Here is a 23722-nt window from a genome sequence, read left to right on the forward strand (position 1 = left end):
TAAACTGCTTTGTGCCTTGAGTGATGCTGCATGTCATGGGCTGGGCATGGGGTTTGTGTGCAGTAATGGGAAGAATGTGCAGCCTCTAGCCAGAAAGACAGTAGGGATCACTTGGGGCTTCTCAGTCCACCATGGGACTTTGCCAGTATGGCTGACTTCTGCTTGTATCAGAATCCAGCACCTCCCTACTTTTATCCTCCTCATATGCCTTTGGAACTTTTCTAGTTTCTCCTCTTCAATTTCTCCTTATGAAGCAGCTTAGTAACATGTATCTGTTGAAGAAACGTATCCTTGACTCAGTGTTGATATTTCTGCCTAAATAAATCAAAAGATATCACAAACTTTGAAAAAATACATTTCTTTTCCTACAATTTCTGTTCGAAAATTGTATGTGAAACTTATATCCCCTCCCCCACTGTTTGTTGTTGCTGTTGTTTTTGCTTTTCCACCAAGGCACATTTATTTTAACTCCCTTGCTGCCTGAGTGCTGTGCGAGTAAGCACCTGCACCCTGACTTCCTTACCTCTGGTGCCCCTCACAAGGAGAGGTCCCCAAGCCACTTGTGTGTCAGCTTGTAGGTGTGGGTATATGCTGGCTCATGTGCATGTGCTGGGTAGTGTGCTCCAAGTGTGTGCTCTACTTACACATGCTGTAGGTCGGGTGAACTTGGGAATGTGAGCTATTTGTGATTTTGAAACAGTATTGGGAAGGTTTTTAGTTGAAAATCAATTTGCTTCCTTTCCCCAAGTGAAGGAAAATAGAATTTATTTATTCTTGATGACAGCTTCAAGAGAAGATGTTCTGGGCCACTGCCTGAAGTCTAGGGGAATTTCACAGCTGCCTGAGAAATACTGCTGCAGGCAGGTCTCCACAGACACTGCCACCAAGCCTTTGGGCTAAAGCAAGACAGGGGGCCTTGAAAGATCCTCTCACATATTTCCTCACCCATTTCCTTCTTTTGTGCATGTCCTAGCACTTGCTTCTGTCTAATTCAATTACTGGTCATGCTTCTTTTTGAAACAATCTGGATCTCCATGCTTGCATCCTTCGTTCAGTTTCCCTAATCATCCTGCAAAGCATGTACAAATTTGTGTTTGTATTGCACAGCTTACACCAGAAATAATACCTGTAGCCACTGATGGGGGAGATTCTCTCACCATGTCCAAGTTAAGAACAGTCTCTGTCTGGGTCCTTGGCAACAAGCACTGCCTAAGAAACCCGGAGCCCTGGTGTCATTGGGCAGCCAGATGCGAGGTGCATGAGAGCTGCACTAGGTCAGGGTCCTCGAATCAAAAACAGCTGCAGGCTGGGAGAGCACTGTGGGAAGTATCAGAAGTGCTTCTGCTCTTCCTCTGCCCCAGGCCCTCAGTCATTGGTGGAGAATGGCTAAGTGGCTCAAACTAATCTATCATCAGACACTGTACAGCCACTCTTGTTTAACGTTTCATGTACGGCTGCCAAAGCACAGCCATTGGTAAGAACTGCTTTGTATCATTTTGTGAGCTCCTTCTGGCTTGCAAGGGAGCACCTATCAAGATGCAGCTGGCAAAGTAGAAGACAGTGTGTTTCTTTGGCCAGAATTTCTACAAGCACTGTATCTTGTGGTAGATGCTGGCAGCCACCACAGGAATTTGCTGTAGTTTCTCCAGTGAGTGTTTCAGCTGCTGCCCTAGTGCCTGAGTAGGACAGATGTATTTACTTCATATATTAATTTTTATTAACTTTAAACATATTCATAAAGCTAACGGAGATTGGACGTAAAACTATCTGCAAATTATTCCCAAACTGGAAGCAAGTACACAACTGTACATGTATTTCAAAAGAATGAACCCATAACACAAAAGGAACAAGTAGCTGCGCAGAATTTGAAAAAGCACTGGGCTGGAGATTTTATGTGTGATGCCAGGTCTTTTGCATTGCTGATCCTCAGCAAGTCTGATGGACTCGCAGAGTAGGAAAGAGATCTGGTCCTAGTGGTGGCAGAAGAAGCTGTGGTTGAGCTCAAAGCTGCAAGCACTGTTTCACACATTCAACACCTCTGATGTTGATGTTCCACAATTCAATCTGCTGCTCCTTTGCTTCTTTGCCATGCAGTGGGTTGCGTGGTGGAGGTAAGCAAAGCTCACAGAAGCCCAGGTAGAAACATGGAGGAGCCCGACGTAGGTCTAAGAGGGAAGTAACACTGGGGAGCAGCTGATGATTTAAAAATCAGATTCACTGTTTGTTTTCTGGCTGTCCATCATTTCTGGGTGCAGCAACAAGAGCAGACTGCCCATCTGGAGACCTTCCCTGTCCATTTCAGCAATGAGTAGTTTAGGAACAAGCTGCAAGTGTAACTGTGCAGAGCAGTGCAGCAGGGCATGGAGCAGCCTAGGAGTGGAGCCTGCTGGAGCAGAAGGGAAATAGCAGTTTTGAACTCCTCATTGGGAGAACTTTCTGCACTAAGTATCTATGGGACTTGGCATCTGAAGGTCCTGCCACAAAGCAGAGCTAGCACCAGGAGCTAGGACAGATGGAAACTGATATGAAGCTGGGTTGAGTGCCTGTTGGTAAGATCTGCTCTGCAGCTCTGTCCATGACACTGATGTTCCCTCCTCCCACAGTGCAACCAGACAGCTATGTGAGAGAGGACAGGTACTGTGCAGCCCCTCAGCCAGCACCTGGATACTGGTAGTCTCTTGGAAGAAGGGTTAAAAAGGACACAATAAAGAAGAGGTGGGAGCCTGAAATTTCCCTGTTTGGCATTTCATTTAGTGGTGGGTCCTAGTGCTCCCAGGCATCACTCTAGTTCATTGCCCATCAAATCTGGGGTTCATGACGGTGGTGGTGGCACTCTTGAACAGGGGATTATCAGCCTGGAGAGAGAAAGGTGAAAGTCTCATGAGACTGTAGCAGACTTTTGGCAGTTTATAACCCATCCTCCCATGACTTTGAAGGACATGGACAGCATTAGCATTAGGGCAGTGGGAAGGTCTGGATCCACCACGCTCTGGGTACTGCCAGTTGCAGTAGCCCCTACAGAAGATATCTCCACACCCATCCTCCCAGCATCCCCCCTGCATGCAGTCATCCTGATGCTCTCTTACTTCGTTCCACTTGGCCTTGGATTTCTCCTTCTCGAACCTGCGGTATTCTCGGCGGTCGAAGATCTCCATCAAGAGCCGCCAAATCAGCAGGAGCAGGAGGCCAATGAGAGCCACGCCAGCAATGGTGCTGCCTACGATCAGCGGGACGTTGGGAGGCTCTGGGCACTCTGTGGATCAAAAACAGATCCTGTACGTCTGCAGACCCCAGGAGAGCTGTTGGGGCAGGGGCAGGATGAGTGGGATTCATTGAATCATAGAATCATAGAATGGCTTGGGTTGGAAGGGACATCAAAGATCACCAAGCTCCAACCCCCCCCCCACCAAAGGCAGGGCAACAAAACTCCACATTTAATACTAGACCAGTCTAGTACCTTTCTTAGGGTCAACGGTGACGGTGTACATCTCCTCCCCATCATCCTGGGCCATAAAGAAGGAGATCCAGCAGTTCTCAGAGTCCTTCTCTTTGCACTGCCGGCTCCCTACCCGTGGCTGGTCAGCCAGCTGGATGTTGGTGCAGGCCACAGAGCAGTTCATTTTCAGTGGCCCACTATTGAAGGACTTGCACTCCACGCAGGAACTGCAACACAGGCAGCTGCAAATTGTCTCTGCAGCAACAGCAGCCCCCATGTCCACCCCACCACTCAGCTCCCCATCACTCACATGTGCTTGCCGCAGGGTGAAGGGCAGCCAGGGCACTCCTCGCAGAAGGGGGGCTGGTAGCCCCCCCGGCACTGGCAGCGGTTGCAGTGGCAGGAGCCACGCAGGCTGCACTCATTCTGCCGGCTGTTCCTACAGCCATCAGTCGACTTCTTGCATTGGCAGGCACTGCCTTCATACTTGGGTGTGCACTTGCACTCACCGCAGTCGCAGCGTCCACGCTCTGTGATGGGAAATGTTTCCAGTCATGGCCCTGTGGGGCACAGGGCTGCCCTCAGAGGGAGCTGTGAGGAGGATGGGGTTGAGGGAGGATGAAAAACAGGAGCTGGTCCCTCTGCCAGCTCTGACCGCCTCTGCTTGGAAGGAGCCCTGCACTGGGGGTAGGGCTGCCGTTCCAGGAGGGGTTCTGTGAGGGCAAAATGGAAATGCGCTCATGCAGCTCAGACAGTGGGACTATCCCCCTGTGTCTGGGCACCCGGTTGCTCACCCTCACCACCGCACAGCGAGCCGTTGTGAAACTCGCAGTTCATGTTGTCACAGTCGCAGAAGGTGCCGTAGATCTCCTTGCCGGGCACATCACTGGTGTGGCAGGCACACTGCCCGCACACGCAGTCCCCCAGCCCCGAGCAGATGACTGAGCTGTTGTCCTTTCGGCAGCTGCCCTCCAGCTCTTTGCTGGTCCTGCCTTTGGTGTCACACTCACAGTTCTTTCCCGTGTAGCCCAAATTGCAACTGCCATGAGGGGAGAGGAATGAGACTGGGTCAGCAGCCATGGCGCACACACAGGGCCAGGCTCAAACCTCGACTGAAACAGAAAAGATCTGGGATAGCATTGTTGGAAACAAACGTATCACCAGGAGTTTGCACCACTGCGTGATGGAGCGAACTCTGGGAGGAGGCCCTTTGGTGGGAGACCTCAGCAGTGCTGCTCTCCATGTTTGTAATACTTACAACACCAAACGATTGCCTGGAAATTATTATGATATTTATAATTTCCAAACCCTTGCCAGGAGATCTGAGTGTTTCCTGAGGAAACAGGCTTTTCCTCTCCCATTCGCTGAGAGGCCTTGAAGCAATAATTACGTTTAAAGATGTACATGAACTGCAGAAGTGAGATTTTTAGAGATTTCCACAGAAAGCTTGGTGTTTGGGCAGACAGATGGTTGAGTGGGTGGAGAGTTGGCTGAATAAAGGGTAGGCAGATGGATGGCTGAGTGGATGCACGTGTGACCTTAGGAAAGGAGCAGAGGATCTACCAATTGAAGACAGACCTCAGTGTATTCCCTGCTGCCATGAACCTAAACTGCTGCTCCAAAAAGGAAAGTGGATGCAAATGATCAGAGAAACGCCATGACTGATGGCTCTGCAGGCCCTGGGGTGCTGGGAAGCACCAAGCACAGCAGCAAGCAGTGGACTTGGCTTAACCTGGCAGCTCTCTCACAGCATCTCCTCAACTCTGGCATTATTTGAAATAGTATTTGTGGAGAACAGCACTCACCTGCAGATCCCACAGACAACTTTGCCATTTCCACCGCAGGCTGTTGGATCAGGCTGCTCTCTGCAGTCACAGTCACAGATGATGTTCAGGTGCACAGTGAGCGTGTCTGTGAAGCCCAGTGGCCGGATGGTGAAGGACTGGCTTTTGATGCACTCACTTGCTGTGACCTTCACTTTGAAGGTGATCTAGTAGGTGCAGAGTGAGAAGAGGGAAGGGCTAGAGACCATCAGGTAGCTTCAGTAGTAATATAATACTGGCCCCAGGCTGAGTGGACACATAACGGAGGATCGTCCTCAGCATTCTGGACATTTCGGGCATTAAATTCACATGAACAAAAAGTCTGGGACAAGAGTTCCTGCTGCTAGACAGAAAAGGCGGGAGGAACCTTGCAAGCTGCTCAGCATTCCTGATTTAGGGAAACATACCTCATCATTGATCTTAACATTGTCACATTGCCCTCTTGCTTCATTCTTGGCTCCTGTGTTGTTATTGCAGATGGAGTCGTATTTGACATCCAGGTCATCTGGCAGGGTGGAGTGGTCCAGGATGATCCGTGAGGAGAGGTTCTGTGAGGGAATGATGGGCAGTTATCCAGAGGAGGGACTGAAGCATGGAAATGTGGAATTGCTTCCCCCAGCCCAGGGGAGAAGGGTAGGGTGAGCCCCAGGACATGGTCTCAGCTGACTGTGGTAGGGCAGGAAATGTGGCATCAGAGAAGTGGCAACCTCTTGCTGGCTGTGGGCAAAGTCCCATCCTCAAAGTCCCAATCTCACCTGCTCTCAGATGATGATGACACATGACATGAACTTTTCTCCACCAAATAGGCAAAATTAGTTCTCACCCAGCACTTACATTGTAAGCCACCTGAATGAGTTCAATGATGTTACTAGAGTCCTCATTCAGCTCCCCTACTGCTGACTTTGGGATCATTTCACTGAGTTTCTGCCAATGGAGAACAAAGGAATTAGATGTCCCCACCATGTGATAGCAGTGGCACCACATGGTGGTGATACAGCAGGACATAGCAGGACATGCATGTGTCACCTCAGGAGGCACCTGGACCAGCCAAAGTCTACTTACTTTGTAAACATCCACCATCTTGCTCGTGACAGCAAAAATGGGCTGAATATTGTTTTCAGCAAGTTTCTGGACCAGCTGGCCAACAGAAGGGTAGTCCTGTGTGAGAAGAGCAGGCTGATAGAGTTGCTGTAAGGAAGACCTTCCAGAACACCCCAAACAAGTCAACACCTGATAAAGAGGAGTTTTCACTCCTCAGAGACACCTGAGGCAGCAGCATCTCTGCTTGCATCCATCACCCCCCCCACCCTGGATTGTCTCCTGGGCCCTCATGGGGGCTGTAAGCAATTACTGTGGAGTTGCCCTATGGGCTTAGGGTACAGAGCCACTGAGCAAACCTTGGAACAATGCCAGAGTACTTACAAACTCATTGCTTTTTTTGTACATGTTGTCCTCCAAGTGGCACTGGCCATCATTGGGGGTCAAAATGCCCCCGAGTCTGCCATCACCAGCAAAGTGGAAGCCATCATCAGTTGCATACACCAACAATCGGGTCACATTGCGCCAACCAATCAAGTCCTGTAATGATACGGACAGCACTGAGACCTGTCCACAAATGGGGCTGGGGTGATGCTGCCTGGGCATGGTGCAGTCACTGATGGATATCACATCAGCCTCAACAAGGGCCAGAGAGCATGGAGGAATGTTCCTGAGGTCTCGAGTGAGGAAGCTCAAGGGTAAGATGCTCTCTTGTATTCAGGCAAATCAGGACTTCTAAATGGATTACAGGCTTGAAGCTACATGATGGGCACCCACGACCTGCTCCAGGAGGGACAGAGCCAGCTCCTGAGTGGAGGAGCCATGAGCAGAGGCAGCAGCCATCATGCCTGCAGATGCAGGGAATAGGGGACACATGAAGCCACCCTGTTGGGTACTCACTCCACACACTGCTGCCTGCATCATGGCATCCAGCCCCCCTTCTGGGGCATCCAGGTTCCCTGAGATGAACTGCTTCCCCACTTCACTCTCGAACTTCTCAGCATTATCAGTCAGTGAGAGGATGTGCTTGAAGGCGAAGGGAGGCTGGCAATTACTGTCCTTGTTGGGGCAAGGGTTCTTCAGCTTCTCAGGGTGTGTGTTGACAAAAGGCAGTACCGTCTTGTCCACAAAGGAACCAAAACCTAGGATGCCCAGGACCATGGTGTTAGGGAAGAAAGAGGCAGGGGTTGACAGGTGTCCTGATGGCACCAGGCATGGACAGCCTCCTGGCTCCTGCATGGGGAGCCAAGTACTTGTCTACATCCCTTGCTCCAGCACACTGCTTCATACTGCCTGCATCCTGCATTTTGTTTTGTCCACTGGCCTCACTGCTCTTCCCAGCTGGCTCTGTGCTGGAGGCAGGCTCACCTATGCGGCGAGAGGGTGTGGTGCTCTCCAGGGCTCTAAGCAGTTGTCCTCCCAGCTTCTTCACATTCTCTAGGTCATCCAGCATGGAATAGGAGAGGTCCATGAGGTAGTAGATATCAATGGGGTACCCTGTGGCACGGCGAAACTTCACATCAAATTCAGCAGGCTCCCCTGTGGGATAGGGACACCAGGTTCAGCCACTGTGCTATGGATCATTCCTGCCCCATTGCCCACCCCACACTGGGATCTTTCTTTGGGAGAAAATGGGAAGGAAACATGCCACTGCACCCCAGCACAGCCATAGGCTCCATCCTTATCCCCCTGAAGTGTCTCCCACCCTCACATCTTCACTAGAGCTTTCCTTCAAGATTTTTCAGCTCCTATGAGGTCCCTTGCGTCCCCTGCAAGGTCATCTCTTGCCAACAGCCTATTCAGTTCGAAGAAAGGGTAAAAATCACATGCAACAAATGTTGGCCAGCTTCAGCTGCTATCCAGCTGAGTGTGGGGATGGGCAGAAGCTTATTAGCAACAACACAGGAATCGTACTTATCCTCAGCTTCAGATGGACCTCCTGGGGAGTCAGCTGTATCTTATTGCTGAACGTACTGTCCTGCATCCTTTTGATTTCATTGATAGGAAACTCTATCTCATTTTCTGGGCATCCCCTCTGCTGCAGCTGCTCTACGGTGTCACAGCGGTTGGAGTCTGGCTCACCAGTTTTGGTGAAATTCTGTGTTGCAACATCAAACAGAAAAATCAGAAGGGCAGGAGGTAAGTGAACCCAATGGCCCATCCCAAACCAGCTCTGCTGGGATTCTGGGATATCAGTGGAGTAAGGAAGGCTGAAGTTCTCCTGGTCTCGCCCAGCAGAGAGGACACAAAGCCCTGCTGGGACTGTCTACCCACTGGCAGGATGGCTGTCCCACTGCCCTTTTGCTGGTAGCATGTGAGGCTACCAGGACCTACCAGCTTCTTGCACCAAGCGCAGCCAGGGCCAGACTGGATGCAGGTCTTACATGTCCCCACCTTGATCTTGGGACACTCTGCGGCAAAGGCTGGAATGTGGAGAGGACGGGTTTGAAATGGGGGAACAGGACCAGTCTGCACCAGAGACAGTTGTGGGGTGCTCAGGCTCCCAGCAACAGACACCCACCCTGCATGGCTCTCAGTGCCACATGTAGTGCAGTGTTGGGTATTTTCCAACTCCAGCACTGTCTCAGTGACCACATGAGGAGTTGGGGAAAGGCAGGGATGAAGGGTAGGTGGGGCTCACCTGTTGTCAGCAGCAGCAGAAGCACCCAGGTCACTGCTGGCAGCCAGAGGCAGCAGTCACGAGGCATTTTCTGCAAGAGGAAAGGCATCCCTGTGACTTCAGCCTCAGGGAAGGGAGCCTCCAAATCCCACAGAAAGCGCCTGCAGAGATGGTGGCACTGAGTGGATGTCTCCATCCTACAGCAGGGCAGGTCCTGAGAGCATGACCCCAATTGACAGCTCACATGCTCTTAGAAAAATATATTGTTATCCAGCTAAACATTGCTTTTGGGCTAAACATGAAAGTCAGCAGAGCAACAACTGGCACTGCATCAGTACACCTTCAGTTGAACTGCTACGTAAACTGATGTGATATTTATCCAGATTCTTCTGCATCTATTTTTGTGTGTGTATGGAATACAGAAAGGCATGGTCTTGGAGCAAAACCCAACAGATCTGGCCTTACAACATGGGTGTATTTGGGGATGTGAGAAAAGAGGAAATTGTTAAAAGAGAAAAAAGAGGGGAAAAAAGTGTGGAGGAACAGTGAATATTTCTGTTTTCAGCAATAATAGATACAACATCAAAAGGATGTGTCATTGGTTTTGAAATGGCTCTTTTGACACCCTGAGCAATCAGACAGCTCCTCCCTGGTTCCTGCCAGTGCTGCGGAGCCTCTCCTGAGAACCTGCCAGACTGAGCGGCTCAGGGCAGGAAGGAAGCAGCAAGGGAAATGCAGAGAAAGCACCAAACCCAGAGCAGTAAATATAGCTGCTCAGAGCTGCTCCTGGCACAAGGATGTGTCTGCAGGTTGTCTGCTGCTGTGAGGCAGCAGACAAGTCAAAGGGTGACAATGATCAGAAAGATCAGATGCTAAGGAAGATAAGATGGGTGTCATTTTGTGACAACTGCGCAGTGGGGTTTGATGCCTGGTTGTTCTGTGAACTTGGAGGTGTGACAGGGCTGCAGCAGCAGAGTGCAGGCTGTCAGGATGTGAAGATCTGCAGCCTTAAGAGGTGGTTACCTCAGAGCTGAGCTCCCCAGCAGTGCTCTAGAGGCAGCCACCTCTGCACAGACAGGCAAAGGTGACTCTGTGCTCACCTGATCGTGGTGGCAGAGCCTAGGATTCTGCTCTGCTGTGCCATTTTGTGATGGGGCTGCAGCTCCATCTTTGCCTGTGACCATGCCCACTGCATCTCCGTGGGCACTCCACAGGTGACTGGGCCCTGGGGGCAGGTGCAGAAGGAAAACCCTCATGGTTCACACAAGGTAGCTCTGGCTGGGTTTCATACTGGGTTAATGGGTTTCATTTTTTTTACCTCTTGCCTGTCTCTAGTGGGACTCCCAATTCCAGCACTCTCATTCTCACAGAAGTCCATAACTGCATGTGGACATGTGCCCTTTGCACTCATTTAGGCTAGAAGGGAGCCATATAAGCCACAAGATTAGCCATGGACTGAGGCCCTGTGAGCTTGTGCTTCACTTGCTGGAGATAGTTGGTTCATACATACACAAAAGGGAGTAAGTTTCCAATTACAACAGGATTAAAAATACCTCCCAGACCCCAGAAACACACTCAATATAAGCCCAGCTCTGTTTGATAATGAGTTCTGTACTATAGGGTTTATTTAGTGGGCTGGATTTTGGTGCCCTTATAATGCTAAAAGTCGTTTCTTTCCCCACAGCAGGGGTGTAAAACACACCCTGATGCTAGGGGACTGCAGCAGCAGAAAGCTCACTACTTCTTTTTCTTCTGCTGCAGAAGGAAATTATTCACAGCTATGTGGGTGGATGAGCATGTATGTGATGTAGGGTGACTTTCAAAGGAAACAAATAGGGCTTCTGCTTTTGTCTGCCTCCTCACAGTACTAAGAGAAAGGGAAAACAGGTTTTCTGTCTGACTTGGTACTAGCAGAGCCCAGGCAGAGACCCTGCAGTTTTCTCCATTCGCTCTTGCCATCCATTTGGCTCAGTGTCAGACTGACACTGCTAGGGGTGCACTGCTCCCAGCTGTGCTGTGCCAGGGACAGGTTTGCCTCTCACAGCAAGCAGAGGGATGCACAAAGCCCACCACCCTGTCTGCAAGCAGGGATTTATAAATAGGGCTGAAGGGGAAGTGTCAAAGCTGTTTCATTGCTATAAATAAGATGAGAGTTCAACAGCAGAAATGGGTCTTGCAGTCTGTTAGCCACAACTCTCCTTTGCTGCTTTGCTAATTATCTACTTCTTGCAAAATGGGAGGACATTTTCCTGTGCCCAGTATCCCTGGAGGACTCTTGGCATGCTTGCATCATCTGCCTGTAACAGTGAGGCTGCCATCCACAGGGTGTAAATGAGCACCATAGGGCACCGCAAGGCGGGGAGGTGCATATCACTTGGCTTGTGGCTGTTCCTTCTTTCACATAGTTTGGTGTTATGGGTAATTCCCATCAAGGTAGACATTCATCGAGAGGGCTAGGACTGGCTGAGACATTGAGGCACTTCCTCCATGCAAAATATGTATGTACAATATATATATATATATACGTATGTTTATATATAGGTATGTATGGGTATAGATACACACACATCAATAACAGTAGCTTTGCAGGGTCTGCCTGCATCATCTCTATCTTTAAACATCTGTCTATCTATCTAAAAATATATATTTATAGAAAGGTAGATACAGGTATACAAAAACAGCCTTGCAGGGTCTGTCCCAGTCACTGAACGCAGCCTCCTTCTGTCACTGGTGCAAACATCCTGTTGCATCTGCTCTAGGCTAAGCAGAAACCATTTAGGACAGAGAAGCTGTTCCTTGTTTCTCTGGTGCTTTGTATGAAGAGTCATGGCTAGCATCACCCATTTGACAGTAGCATAGTGAAGTGGTATGCCTCCTGCCTGCAGCACCAAACTGCAAAAGTGGGAGATTTCCAGCTTCTCGTGCTTCATTCAAGAAAGTAGGTCCTGCACTGTGGTCACTAGCACACTGAGTTTAGTTACAATTCACTATAAAACCATCGAGCAAAGCAGGATGTGAAAATAATGGTAACGAAATGTAACATAGCTTTCCCACGCTTTTCTGCAGAGGAACTAGCACCTATGTCAGCCACAGGGCTCGACATCTCTGTTCATGCATTTGCTTTTCATCTCCCTGTGAGACAAGGAGCCAGACCTTTAAAAATCATCGAAAATGAAGGTCTGTCTGCTTGAGAATGATTCACAAGCAAACAGCAGTTCTCTGGCTTCTCCATCACATGTGGGTTTTACTTCACAGGACCTACGCTTTCCCACTGCTGTGTTAGCAAGCAAACTTTTTTTTGCCTTAGAGACTTAACAAAGGACTTGCTTTCTGCAGGGAAAGTTTGCATGCATCCTTTGCTGTATTCCTTGCTTCCACTATGCATCTTCTGAGGTTTTTTGCAGAGTGTAATGCACACAGAGAGAAATGAAGGGGAAGAACAGAGTCTTGCTCCACTGCCCTAGCTCTTCTTCCAGCCCTTCCCCATTCCACAGAGGCAAAGGCATCCTCATCTAGCATGCCACAATGGGACAGATTGCTTGCGCCATTCAACCCCTTATCACAACAAAGCTGAGGCTGTTTCTGGCCACAAGGTCTGACATACTCAGATAATATCCTTGTGCCCACGTGCTGGAGGTGACACAGCACTAGGCAGAAATTGCTGCAACCCTCAGCTGCCATTTTGGAGGATGCAACAGGAGCACTCTGGGCCCCTGCTGCTTCCCAAGCCCACAGGTGGATGAGGAAGAATTTGGGGCCTGAAACCCTCCTCTAATAACTGACTGCACTTCCTGGCTCACTCCTTCCTCTGAAAGCAGAAATGCACAGATGAGGCAAGTCTGCTTTTGGGAATGCCACATGCCAGGCTGCAGCATGCCAAAGGACTCACCTTGCACAAACCTGGATCAAGAATCACAAAACAAATTCATGGAATCCCCATGGCTATGAAAGTCCTTAGTTGCCCATCCACCTTCCAGAAAGGATGTGCACAAAAGTGAAAGAGTACTCACCTCACATCAAGCCTTTCCTTTGGCTCCTCCTCTGGAACTGCAGTGAGGCTGGAAGCCCTCTGGCTGCACTGCCTAGCTGGGAGCAGCCGCTGAGAATCAGGAGCTCTGGTGCAAGTTCTTCCTCCTTCTGTCTCGTGCTGGCTGAGCAGAAAGGAGGAAGCCAGAGCAGTGGTTTGTGGGCGGGCGCCTTCCCCTAAACCCAGACAGCCCTATGCACCAAAGCCAAAGCTGAACCCTATCTGCCTGGGTACCTGCCCAAAATACCTTCTTCTGCCCACTTTGACCTCCAACAGCACTGCCAGGCAGGCAGATGAGGCCAGCTCTGGGGAATCTGGAAAACTGGTGCCTTGGGGAGATGCTAGTACCTTCAGCTCTGGAGGCAGGGAAGCCAACTCTCCCCTCTGGCCCCAGTCTGGCTGTGGTGCTTTTGTTTCATAGGCAGGCTGTTGCAATGGGCAGGTCCTTCACACTCAACAGAGGATGACAGCGCTGCTCTTGACATGACACAGCTTGGGGGCATGCGGTTTTTTGAGCCTTCAGATTTTGCCATGCAGGCTGTGGTTTCCCCTCCTAGCACACCCCAAGTAGAGAGGAACTGGCTCCAGACAACTCCCTCTTAACCTTTTTAAGGCACTAAACTGAAAAACACATGGCATATTAGATTTTTTTGAGTGACAATTAACTTGGGACTTGTTATTTGCTTTGCAGGTTGAAGAGGCCCTATCAGACAGTCACCAGTGAGCCTTCACCTGCTGACCCAAGCACTCCAGTGCTGGCAGCTCATCAGCCAACGTTGTTCACTGCATGCACAGCCAATGCATGGTCACTCCTTGCTGATGGGTAAAAGCGGCCTCAAAAGAATCAAGTCAGGGCTGGAGAAGACAGCTCCAGCTGTGAGGCTTCAGCTGCTTGAAAATTTCACCTCTCATACTTCCTGATTTGGGCACAACTTCCACTTTTTAAAGGATATCTTCTTATTTCTACATCTGATTTCTTCTAGCTGCTGCGGTTTAACTCTGCTGTGGGAGGGTGTCCTGTGGGGGCCTGTATGTATGTGATTACAGCCCACCACTACAGAGTCATAGCGCTCTCCAGTCCGTTTCAAGGTTTTAACCATTCCATGTGACTTTAACAGACATTTTTATTTTGACTACTTATATTTAATTATGTGTCCACCAGCACGGATTGCTCCTTTTCCTCTTCCTGGCTATGGTTTTTGCAGGATCTCTCTCCATCAGCTGGGGCCAGGCTCCACCATGAGCTAGCAGCAGGTGTTGCCTCTGGCCCACTCCCACCATGTAGTGTTAGTGGTCAGAGAGGTTGTCTTGGTGCTGTGCTCCCCAGCAGCACTCCCCAGTCTACAGCAAGGCAACCAAACTCTTCCCAGTGACATTTTCTACACCTGACAAATGTTATATGTTCCCTAACATCCTCAAGACCTGGCATCAAGACCTTGCCTGCTGCCATATTGCAGATCAGACCCACCACTACTGGTCTCTCTGGCTTGGCTTCCTCCTCATTTTCCTGCACAGCAAAGTCTCACAGATGTTGTTTTGGGAAGCACAAGTGAGCAGCGGTGACTGCTGTCATGTTGAGCTTGGCAAGTGCTCATTCCCTGTCTGCATGCCAAAGGTGAGCAAGGATCTGGCAGAAGAAAATGGGCACCACTCCCTTGGTGGTGGGAAGTTTCTGTTTGAGAAAGCCACTGCTGGCGAGCACTGCATGTATATTGGTGTTTTCTGTGATTTTGAAAGAAGAGAACCACGAAAGGGAAAATGAAGCCCAGCTGCCAGCAGAAGCAGCACAGGGAGGTGCTGTGCCATCCACACTGGGGTGCCAAGCCCAAGGGAGCAGAGCAGTTCCTGGATGTCCTGGTTTTATGATTTTGTTATTGGTATTCCACATCATAACATAATGCACTGGTAATTAAAGAGTTAATGCTACAGTTCCGTGGACTGCTGATTTTCTGGGTACCTGGTTCTCAGAAGAAAAGGAGAAGTACATACCCCTGAGGGGGCTTTTGTTTCCATTTTCCATTCAGAGGGAAAAATAAAACTGCTCACAGACCATGAGTCGTCTCCTTCTCCTTTCAGCTCATCTCTGCGTGCCTGCTCCCTAGCTATCTCACCTTCAGCATTAGAATAAAGTCTTAGGTTTCAGACTCTCTCTCTCTCTTGTTTTATTTGATTTATTAGCCTCAATTCCTATTATATGGTGTTATGTTATCTTGCATTCTGGTATCTTATTTAGTAAATTAGCTTTCCTCCTCAGATTGTTGCCACTGTTTTGTCTTTAGGTCCATCTCCCATCTTCCTACCCTTTCCCCTTTTCCTTTTTCTCCCTTCCCCTTTCCTGAGGCTTGGTGTCCATGTGTCCCCCCATCCCATTAGTCATGGAACTGGGCTGAACCAGCCTGTAAACCATTGACACTGCGAGCATGTGGGAACGGAGCAGACACTTCTCACAGCAGACTGTATCCGTCATTGTGCACACAGAGCACGGCCAGGCTATGCCCACAGTGCAGCAGAGGTTCCAGTCCTCACTGAGCCACAGCTCTGACTCCAGTCAGCCTGCAGGGTCCAGGGCCAGGTCCCTCTTGCCCCAGCTACAAGTGCTGACAAAGGTTAGTGTTAGGAAACATTTCTTCTCAGAAAGAGTGGTGATGCAGTGGCAGAGCTGCTCAGAGAAGTGGCAGAGTCACTGGAGGTGTTCCAGAACCATGGAGATGTGGCACTGAGGGATGTGATGTGGTCAGTGAGCTTGGGGGAATGGGTTGGACTTCATGATCCTAGAAAGGTCTTTTTCAACCTTAATGATTCAGTGATTCTGATTTCAAGAATTAGACAAAACATTCCAATAATATATCCTTGTAAGCATAGCTGCTGAATTGTTGTATAGTAAGATTAAAGCTTGCTTGCATCCACCATAGCTGCGGAAGATAATTGTGCCACAGCACTGTAGATGGGAGGCATGCTGTACGACTGCTCTGCTTTAACAAGGGAAAAGAAACACGCAACAGGAACACTGTGCACCTGTTTTGTGGAGACCTTAAGCCAGAATCCACACAAGAGGCAGAACGAGCCTAAAATGTGACAGTGTCAAGATATTGGTTTTCCAAATCTGTGTTTGCAGAGACTCCTCTGCTCGTCCTTCCATCCCATAGCAATCTTTGGGACAAAAACAGTCCTTCACTCAGTTTTTTTGGAGAGTTATCCCAACGCTATCCCAGCGTTGCCAGTAAGAATACCTGCTTAGTGATCTTAAAACTTTTGCTTCTAAGTTTCCTTGAATCCATTTCCTCATGTCGATTCTACGACACAGCCCTGGGCTAAGCTCTGCTTCAACCCAGAGCCCCAGGTTTAACCACAGCGCAGCCAACCTCTCCTCGACTGTTTGCAGAAGCGGAGCGCTGAAGGCCCTGCCGCCCCTCAACGGCTTCGCCGCCCGTCCAAGCGCTTCTTGCCGCGCCACAACGAGCAGCCGCACCGGCCCCGCCATCCCGCCCTCCCCCGTCGCCCGCCCCGGAAGGAAGAAGTGAGGACAGGAAGGGAGTGCGGAACGCCGCCCGGCAATCAGCATCCTCGGAGCCGCGCTGTGTGCGCGCACCGCGTGGCCGCGTTCTCTTCCGGCACGCGCCCCGCTCGGCCATGGTGGGGAAAGTACGGCGTCCGCGGCTGCACGGCGCCGCTCCCCGACCCCCGCTGCGCCCCGACCCGGCGCCGCCCGGTCCTGGCGGCCGCACCGCGTCCGCGGCGAAGGTAGCGGGGCGGCGGGGGAAGCGCAGCGGAGCGGGGTCGCGCGGGGCTCGCTGCCGTGACGCCGCGCTGGCTCCGATTTGGCTGAAGCTGTGCGCTCGACCCGCGCAGCGGCTCCGCTAGTTTTGCAGATAAACGGTGTTTCCCTGCCCGGCGTGTGGAGCGCGGGGCCGCCCGGGCACGGGGCAACACCTCCTCGCGCTCCTTACGCCTTCAGCCCGCTCTGTTCGGTTTCGGCTCGGTCCCTTCTCAAGGACGAGCTGTAGGAAGCGAGGAGTCAGCCTCGAGGTGCGGGGGGGGGGCTCATCTCAGGCTGCGGGAAGGATTTCTGCGTAGAGGGTGCCTGGGGGTTGCCCTGGGAGCTGCAGTCCCCGTCCCTGAAGGTGGTTAAGGGATGTGCGGCTGCGGCGCTGGCGGATGAAAGTTCGTGGTGGGACCGTCTGCTCGGCAGTGGCTGAACTCGGTGGTCTTGAAGGGCTTCCAGCTTTAGTGACTCCGTGATTCTATAAACCAGGGCGGTGGATCCAGCCTGCTGAGGGCCAGGCTGGGAAGCGTATGGGAAGCGTAGATCGAGAGCTGGTGTGCTGCTGGTCAGCAGGACTGGGACTTACCAGCTCCTCCAGTCAGCGGTAGCAAGGCGATTCCTCCTGTCTGAGCTGCATGTGCAGAGGTTTGATGTCCAGTGGCGGTCCCACACTGTCCCTGTGTGGGATCTGAAGCTTTTGCTTCCTTTTGAGGCACATCTGGTGGCCACGAGGTGTGCTGCCTTTGTGGGCTGTCCCAATGGCACTGTGACCTCTGATGGGTCACAGTGGGCCTGGTGGGTGTCCCTGCTTCTGTATGCACAGGGAAGGCTCCTGAAGGTGCCTTTTTGTAGCTCCAGGTGCGGCTTAGCAAAGATATCCAAGGGAGTGGTCGTTGACCATATGGTGAGATGCCATAAGACAGGCCTGGTGCCCACTGGAGGTCCTTGAAACAGAAGGTTGAGTTAAATTTTCTAAACATCCTCATTTTTAGGAAAGTTGTGTGTTGAAGCTGCTGTAGCATTGAGCTTTGCCATGTGTCTGCTTGTGTCCCACCCTGCAAGCCACAGGAGTGAATGAGCCACAATGGTGGTGGCTTCTCAAGGCAAGTGGGCCATGAGTCCTTAGGGGCCCTGGTAGCCCTTAGGTTCACCCCACCCAGTGCTGCTTAGCAGGTCCTTTGTACACACCATAGGAGGCTGCAGGCCTTGTTCTGCAGTGCCTTCCCATTTCTGGCCATGGCAGGTGGGGTTGATCTGCCAGCTCACACATAACCATTAGGAGCTTTACATTCCATTAGATCTCAGCAGCTGGTAGGCCATTCATGCCTGTACCCTCTTCCCTTGTAGTAAAGACACAGGAACAGCAGTAAATGTTATTTATGCATCTACAGCTTTCCTTTGGGGAGGAAGTAATAGGCTACGTCATGCTGAGATGTGCTTATAGCTTTGTGCAGTTGTGTGTCTGTGCTGGGTGACTCTTAGTTAAGGCAGTGAGTTCTCCATAGCAAACCATAATGGCTAGTGCAAAGCTTGGGGTTTAGGAAGTACTGTGTGCTTAAAGGAATGTGATGCTGAAGGTTTGGTGAGTTGCTAGTTGTTAGTCACTCAGTCTTCTTCATGTCCCCTGACAAAAGCAACAGATCAAGAGCCTAAAACCTATCTGCATTGTTCTCTGTATACATACCTATTATAAGTCTGGCTTTTCCTGTGGGTGTTATGAGTAAACTTGAATTCAACTGAATGAGGTAGGATACAGCTACTGGTCCTTTAAGAATGGTAACAGCTTTGGGATCCAGCATGTTGGATGTTGGCAAGGCCCTGGGTGCTCCCCCTGCCTGCTGATGAAAGGCACCTGCATATCACTACTGGAATGTTTTCGTTACTCCCAGCAGGATGGTATAGGGTTTAATTATCTTGTTTCTAATTAATGCTGCTGGTTGGTACTGACTCCTTGTTAATATTTCTTATCAGGACTGGGACTTCTCATCATCTGACATCTTTTCTGGGCTGACTATTGACCCTGATTCTCTGGTGAAGAAACTTGACTTGGACACCAGAAGCATTGTTTCATCCAAGACAGGTGAGGAGCAGGATCTCAATCTGTAAGTGCCCACAGGACTGTGAGATGCTTTGGAACCACCTGGTGCTGGAGGAAATAACCTTTTGTGGCCAGGAAAGTCATTGTAAGGACAAATGTTCTGCCTTTGCTTCTAGTGTTCCTGCTGTTTGGTAGCCATATCAAAGGTAGGAAAACATGCAGTTAATGCTGGAGAAGTATGTTTATTGGATGGAGCTGCTGTGTTTTGAATGGATACAGTTGTGAACATAGACTTGTTTACTTCATTTGGGACTGCACTGGCAGCGTTGGGCCTGGCAGATGCTGGCCTGGCGTCCTGTGCTCTTACAGGACACTGCTCTTTTAAAAGGGGCTTCGGTTTGTGGCTGCAGGACACAGGAAAGCTCATCTACTATCTGTGCTTCCTATTCCCTTGGTGAGGAGCTCGCTTTGGTCTACATGATAGCTTCTTGGCTAGGCTGTGCGGCTGGAGCCTTCATGTGGATGTCTTCCTGCAGCCAGAGGCCCCCAAGGTATGAGGCGACAGCAGAGTCCAGGCTGTCATCTGGCCTCCAGGCTTCCTCTGTTGCTCTTCTGCTTCACCAGCAGGTGAAATTCATGCCTCCATATTTTGTCAGCAAATCCTGGGGGTTTTCTTTATGCTGTCCAGGCTAATTTGGCATGTTGTTCCTTAGCAGTGCTTTACCTATGGCAACCCGAGAGCAGCCAGTTCTCTTATCCTGTCCTACACTGATGCTGAGTTCTCTGTTCAAGAACTCCTGGATGGAAGAGAGAGGCTCACAAGGGAGTGTGTGGTGAGAGGAGTTGACAAGGAGGAGATGATATTGGCTTTTGTTTCCTGTTGCACAGGAAGAAAATGCTCTCATTAGCTGCTTAGTGGTAGACAGAACTTTGCATCTGAAACCGGTTCAATAGAAACTGATGGCACAGGTGGTCTGACCTGGTGCAAATGTCTATTTCAAGATATGTGTGACTTCCAAATACTTCATTTGCAAACTTAAATTAATGTATTCTCTCCACGCAGATTAATACTGCATGACTTTGTTTTCACGTACCAAGTAGTCAGGGCTATAAACAAACCCAGCAATTCCGCGAGGGCTAGTGGGCACCTGAGCTATGGTGAGCTGTGGCTGCAATAGCCCCTTAGTCACATTTTGGACGTAGGGAGGGGGGATGGAAAGGTTGTGTGAGGGCGTTTGCTTGAGATGCTTGTTCCCTGCACAAAAGTTGTGATGAACTGTGTTGTTTTGAAAACACTGAGCTTATTGTTTGTAATTCTCTTGGAAAAAGGATGCGTGTGCATGTGAACATGGCCATCTCTTTAATTAAATTAGACAACATGTTGTTAAGGACTGACAGTCTGCAATCCTGGTCTTTCCTTGCAGGCTACAGCTGTGCATGTCTGGTTTATAAATAGACCTGGGCTGCTGGTCACTGTGCACTGCTGATGATGCACATGTGCAGTGCCTGGCAATGTTTAACTCGCTCCTGAGGCTGTGTGCTGGTGTCTTTTAGATCCTTTGTGCTCCCTTGTACTTTCTAATTGATCAGCTAGAGACAGCTGTTTTTTTAGGCACTTGGAACCATATTTCTAAATTTTCTAATATTTGTATATTGTATTTCATATGCTTTATCCCATGAATCTGGTCTTTTCCAGTTATAAGTCTAGTCTTGAGAAGAGCTTGGAATTGGGTTTAGCTTTTAGTTGATGTCAGCCTGAAACTCGGCAGTGGTCGAAAAACCCAAATCAGCTGTTCGGAAGTAGGAGGAAAAGAGAACAAACTTGAGGGCGGTTATGCCACTTTATGAGTAAATGCATGTTACCTGCAGATCTTTACTACTTTGTGTGGTCCTGCCCTCCTTTTTTCCAGAAATTTAGAGCTGAGCCAGCAGCGGTTTGGAGAAGGGAGAGACAAGGATGGGCAAGAGCAGCAAGGGAGGGTGTGATGGAAATCAGAAGAGCTGCACAGTGAGGGAGAGTGGCTGCATCTATTCTGTTACAAACCTGGGAGAAGCAGTGAAAAGAGCAAACAGTATACATGCACTAAAACATGACATTTAGTGTGTTGTGTAGAATGCAGTCCTGGCTTTGAACAGATGTACTGACATGCGGAAATCAAACTCTAACCACAGAGTAGTCAGAAAGCAGGTATGTTTTATCAGCACTGTGCACATGCCGGATGCAGGGGGGATATTCCCACCTAGCCTGCATACTGGAGGGCAAGAAGGGCACATAGTTAAAGAGCAAGCTACTTACATATGCATTACGTGTCCAAGAAAAGGCTCGGTTATTACAATGAATCCCCAAAATGATTGACATTCCTCCCGTACCCCAAGTCTCTGCTCTTTTACACATGTGTATCTCTCAGTGGCCTTTCTGATGAAGGTCATCGTGTTATTTTCTTGGACTTGGGTTAGGATGGAAGATGCTTGGCTGGCTCTGGTTGGTTGTCTCATTGGCCACAACTCTGTTCACCAATCCACTGCTTCTTCGTTAATGTGTGGGTTTACTGTTTTGGCCTGCTACCTTTCATTCCAGAGATAGGATAGCTAATGATGCTATTTGGAAAAACAGGAGACCCACTGTCTGCATTAATTGTCGAAGTCTGTAGAAAAGCATCTGTTAGCGGCAGCAAGAACCTGGCTTAACAAGGTCAAATCTGCAGCTGCTGATTCAACACCTCATGAAGGCACATAACTTTTAACCTAACTTTCCTTAATTCAGTATGAAGTGCATGCTGAATGCTTCTGTAGTTTTAGAAAGGGGTTACATGCATTGGTGGAGAGGTCCATTGGGTTTTTCTTGCTGCAAGGACTTGTCCGTGTTTGGAACATGCTTGGGTACTGGGGAAGCCTGACAGTTCTGCTTGTACCACTAGGGAGGCTGCGTGGGACAACTGGAGCAATAGTGGTGCAGGCTGTGCACTGGAAACCAGCTAAAGAACAGCAGAGCACAGGTTACTCACAAGTGATGAAAGCTTTGTTTACAGGTCCTGTTTTGATGTGCTGGAGTCAGAGAGATGCAGATGTATAGGAAACCCAGGTGCTATGTTGCTGGGGCTCAGGGGGCTATTGCCCATAGGTGTCAACAGGAGAAAAGGCCTCTCTTTCTACTTCTTTTTCTCCATAGTCATTTAACAAAGTGGCAAGCTTTTGCTGCTCTTTTGGCTGTGCTTATTATGACAAAACAGGGAAGGAGCACAGTACAGAAGTTAGGAAGGTTGGCATCTGTAGCAAGGTTAGCATTGCAGTTGCCATCCATGTTCGTGTGTACTTGTGAAGATGTGTAATGGGATTGAAGGGAGATGTGAGACCTCTTGCTTTGGGAGGTAAACTGCTAGTGTTGGTTCTTGTCAACTGAAGTTCCTGTTGTTTTCTGAGGATTTCTGAAGATTCTTGGTACATCTAGTGGAGCCTTGTGCCCTGTCAAAACATCTGCTATGCTCTCTGTAATGGTCTTGTTGCTTTCCTTGGAGACAAGGCTGATTCAGAATGCTTGTGTTTGGTGAAAGGTATCAGTTTGTTGGGAAATCTGTAATGTTTGCAGCATGAGAAGGAGAGGGTGGAATTGTAATTCAAAATGTCACCTGAATGGAATTCATTTCAGTTGACCCTTGCATCTGTGACTGTAGGGAGATAGTGGCCTAAAGTGGAAAATATTTTAACATGAGGAGCTCTGAGCCATGCCCTGCTATAAAGCAGACCTACTGTGACTACTTTCTTGTGCTCTGCTTCTTCTCTTTAATTATTAGCTCATCTTAACACAAGATTCCAGATGATTTCCACATGCTTATAAGTGACAAAAGCCAGCAATGTTATGAACATTGGGGTTAAGTCTATGAGTTATTTGCTGAATGATTGCTTCCTATCAGTGTAGTTTACTTAGACACTGACGTAATGTAAATCAAATTCTTTGCCATAATCTAATCCATGCAAGGACTTCTGTTACTGGTGTGAGAGAATAAATCTCATCTGGGAGAGCCTCTCTAGCGTGGGAACTGAATGTTTCCAATTAACTCAGAACTAATGGCCTGCCATATGGGGAGTGTATGCAGAATGGAGTTTGCTTCTTGATCGCAGAATCAGGGAATCATAGACTGTCTTCAGTTGGAAGGGATCCACAAGGATCTCCAAGTCCAGCTCCTGGCTCCACAAAGGACCACCCAAAATCCAATCCTTGTGTCTGAGGGCGGTGTCAATGCTCCCTGAGCTCCGACGTCTCGAAGCTCTGGAGAGCTGCTCCATGCCCACCACTCTGGTGCAGAGCCTTTTCCTAACCCCAGCATGACCCTTTCCTGATATAGGCCACCACGAGGCCTCCTCTCAGTCTCCTCTTCTCTGGGCTGAACAAACCAAGGGACCTCAGCTGCTCTTCACACACTTTGCCCTCCAGACCACCATCTTTACTGCCCTCCTTTGGATGCTCTCTGATAGTTTTATCCTTCTTACACTACGGCACTTTTCTAACTTGTATGTTATTTTGAGCAGTTCTTCAGCTTTACCTCCGGCATTTTTGCTTTCAAAAAGAGGCCTGTTCAAGTGGAACTCTGGCAGACCACTTGACTGGGAATTAGTAAGCTTTCCTGCAGTTTGTGTTTGCTCCTTGTGTGCCACTGGTGAGCCAGGCAAATGTGAAACACAAATTGAAAGCTTTTGCTTTGTTGGTCCTGGGCTCATTAAGGGTCTTGAAGGAGACTGTAAGGAAGCATGGCAGGAGTTACCAAGGCAGGGGACACAGGCTGACATTAGGCTAAGCAGAAGTTGGGTTGGGCCTCTTGGCTTGTTGAAGCCTGGGTCTGCATGAGGTCATGCAGAGCTACACCAGAATTTCAGGCATGCATGCTGTGCTGTTCCCTTCTGTCTTGGGAGCTTTGGTTCTCTGCTGAACAGAATGCCCTTGCAGCACAGGTTTCTGCATCAGTGGTATGAGTAGGAGCA

General features: G+C 49.5%; 2 protein-coding genes across 3 annotated transcripts in view; one reads left to right on the top strand and one right to left on the bottom strand.

The window, feature by feature from the left end:
- Window positions 1–2789: 2789 nt before the first annotated feature.
- Window positions 2790–10101, bottom strand: ITGB2 (integrin subunit beta 2; the record flags this gene model as incomplete). 2 transcript variants are annotated; one of them, XM_079538954.1, is made up of 16 exons in its annotated part: window positions 2790–2855; window positions 3087–3253; window positions 3458–3678; window positions 3747–3966; window positions 4231–4475; window positions 5242–5426; window positions 5667–5807; window positions 6094–6183; window positions 6322–6417; window positions 6682–6837; window positions 7198–7439; window positions 7666–7836; window positions 8212–8395; window positions 8632–8720; window positions 8939–9008; window positions 10018–10101. In XM_079538954.1, 16 exons carry the CDS (start codon window positions 10099–10101, stop codon window positions 2790–2792), a joined length of 2427 nt encoding a protein of 808 aa, XP_079395080.1. The 2 variants fall into 2 exon arrangements, with proteins under 2 accessions (XP_079395080.1, XP_079395081.1); XM_079538955.1 differs by lacking the exon at window positions 10018–10101 and having other exon boundaries at window positions 3458–3663; window positions 8939–9026.
- Window positions 10102–16574: 6473 nt separating this feature from the next.
- Window positions 16575–23722, top strand: part of SLX9 (SLX9 ribosome biogenesis factor) — a gene marked incomplete at both ends in the record, with an annotated part of 48868 nt that continues 41720 nt past the window's right edge. The window contains 2 exons of the mRNA XM_079539189.1: window positions 16575–16685; window positions 18679–18787. Coding sequence (XP_079395315.1) covers window positions 16575–16685; window positions 18679–18787 — 220 coding nt within the window. The remainder of the gene's footprint in view (window positions 16686–18678; window positions 18788–23722) is intronic.

This window comes from Tetrao urogallus, assembly GCF_951394365.1.
Source record: "Tetrao urogallus genome assembly, chromosome: 8".
Lineage (NCBI taxonomy): Eukaryota > Metazoa > Chordata > Aves > Galliformes > Phasianidae > Tetrao > Tetrao urogallus.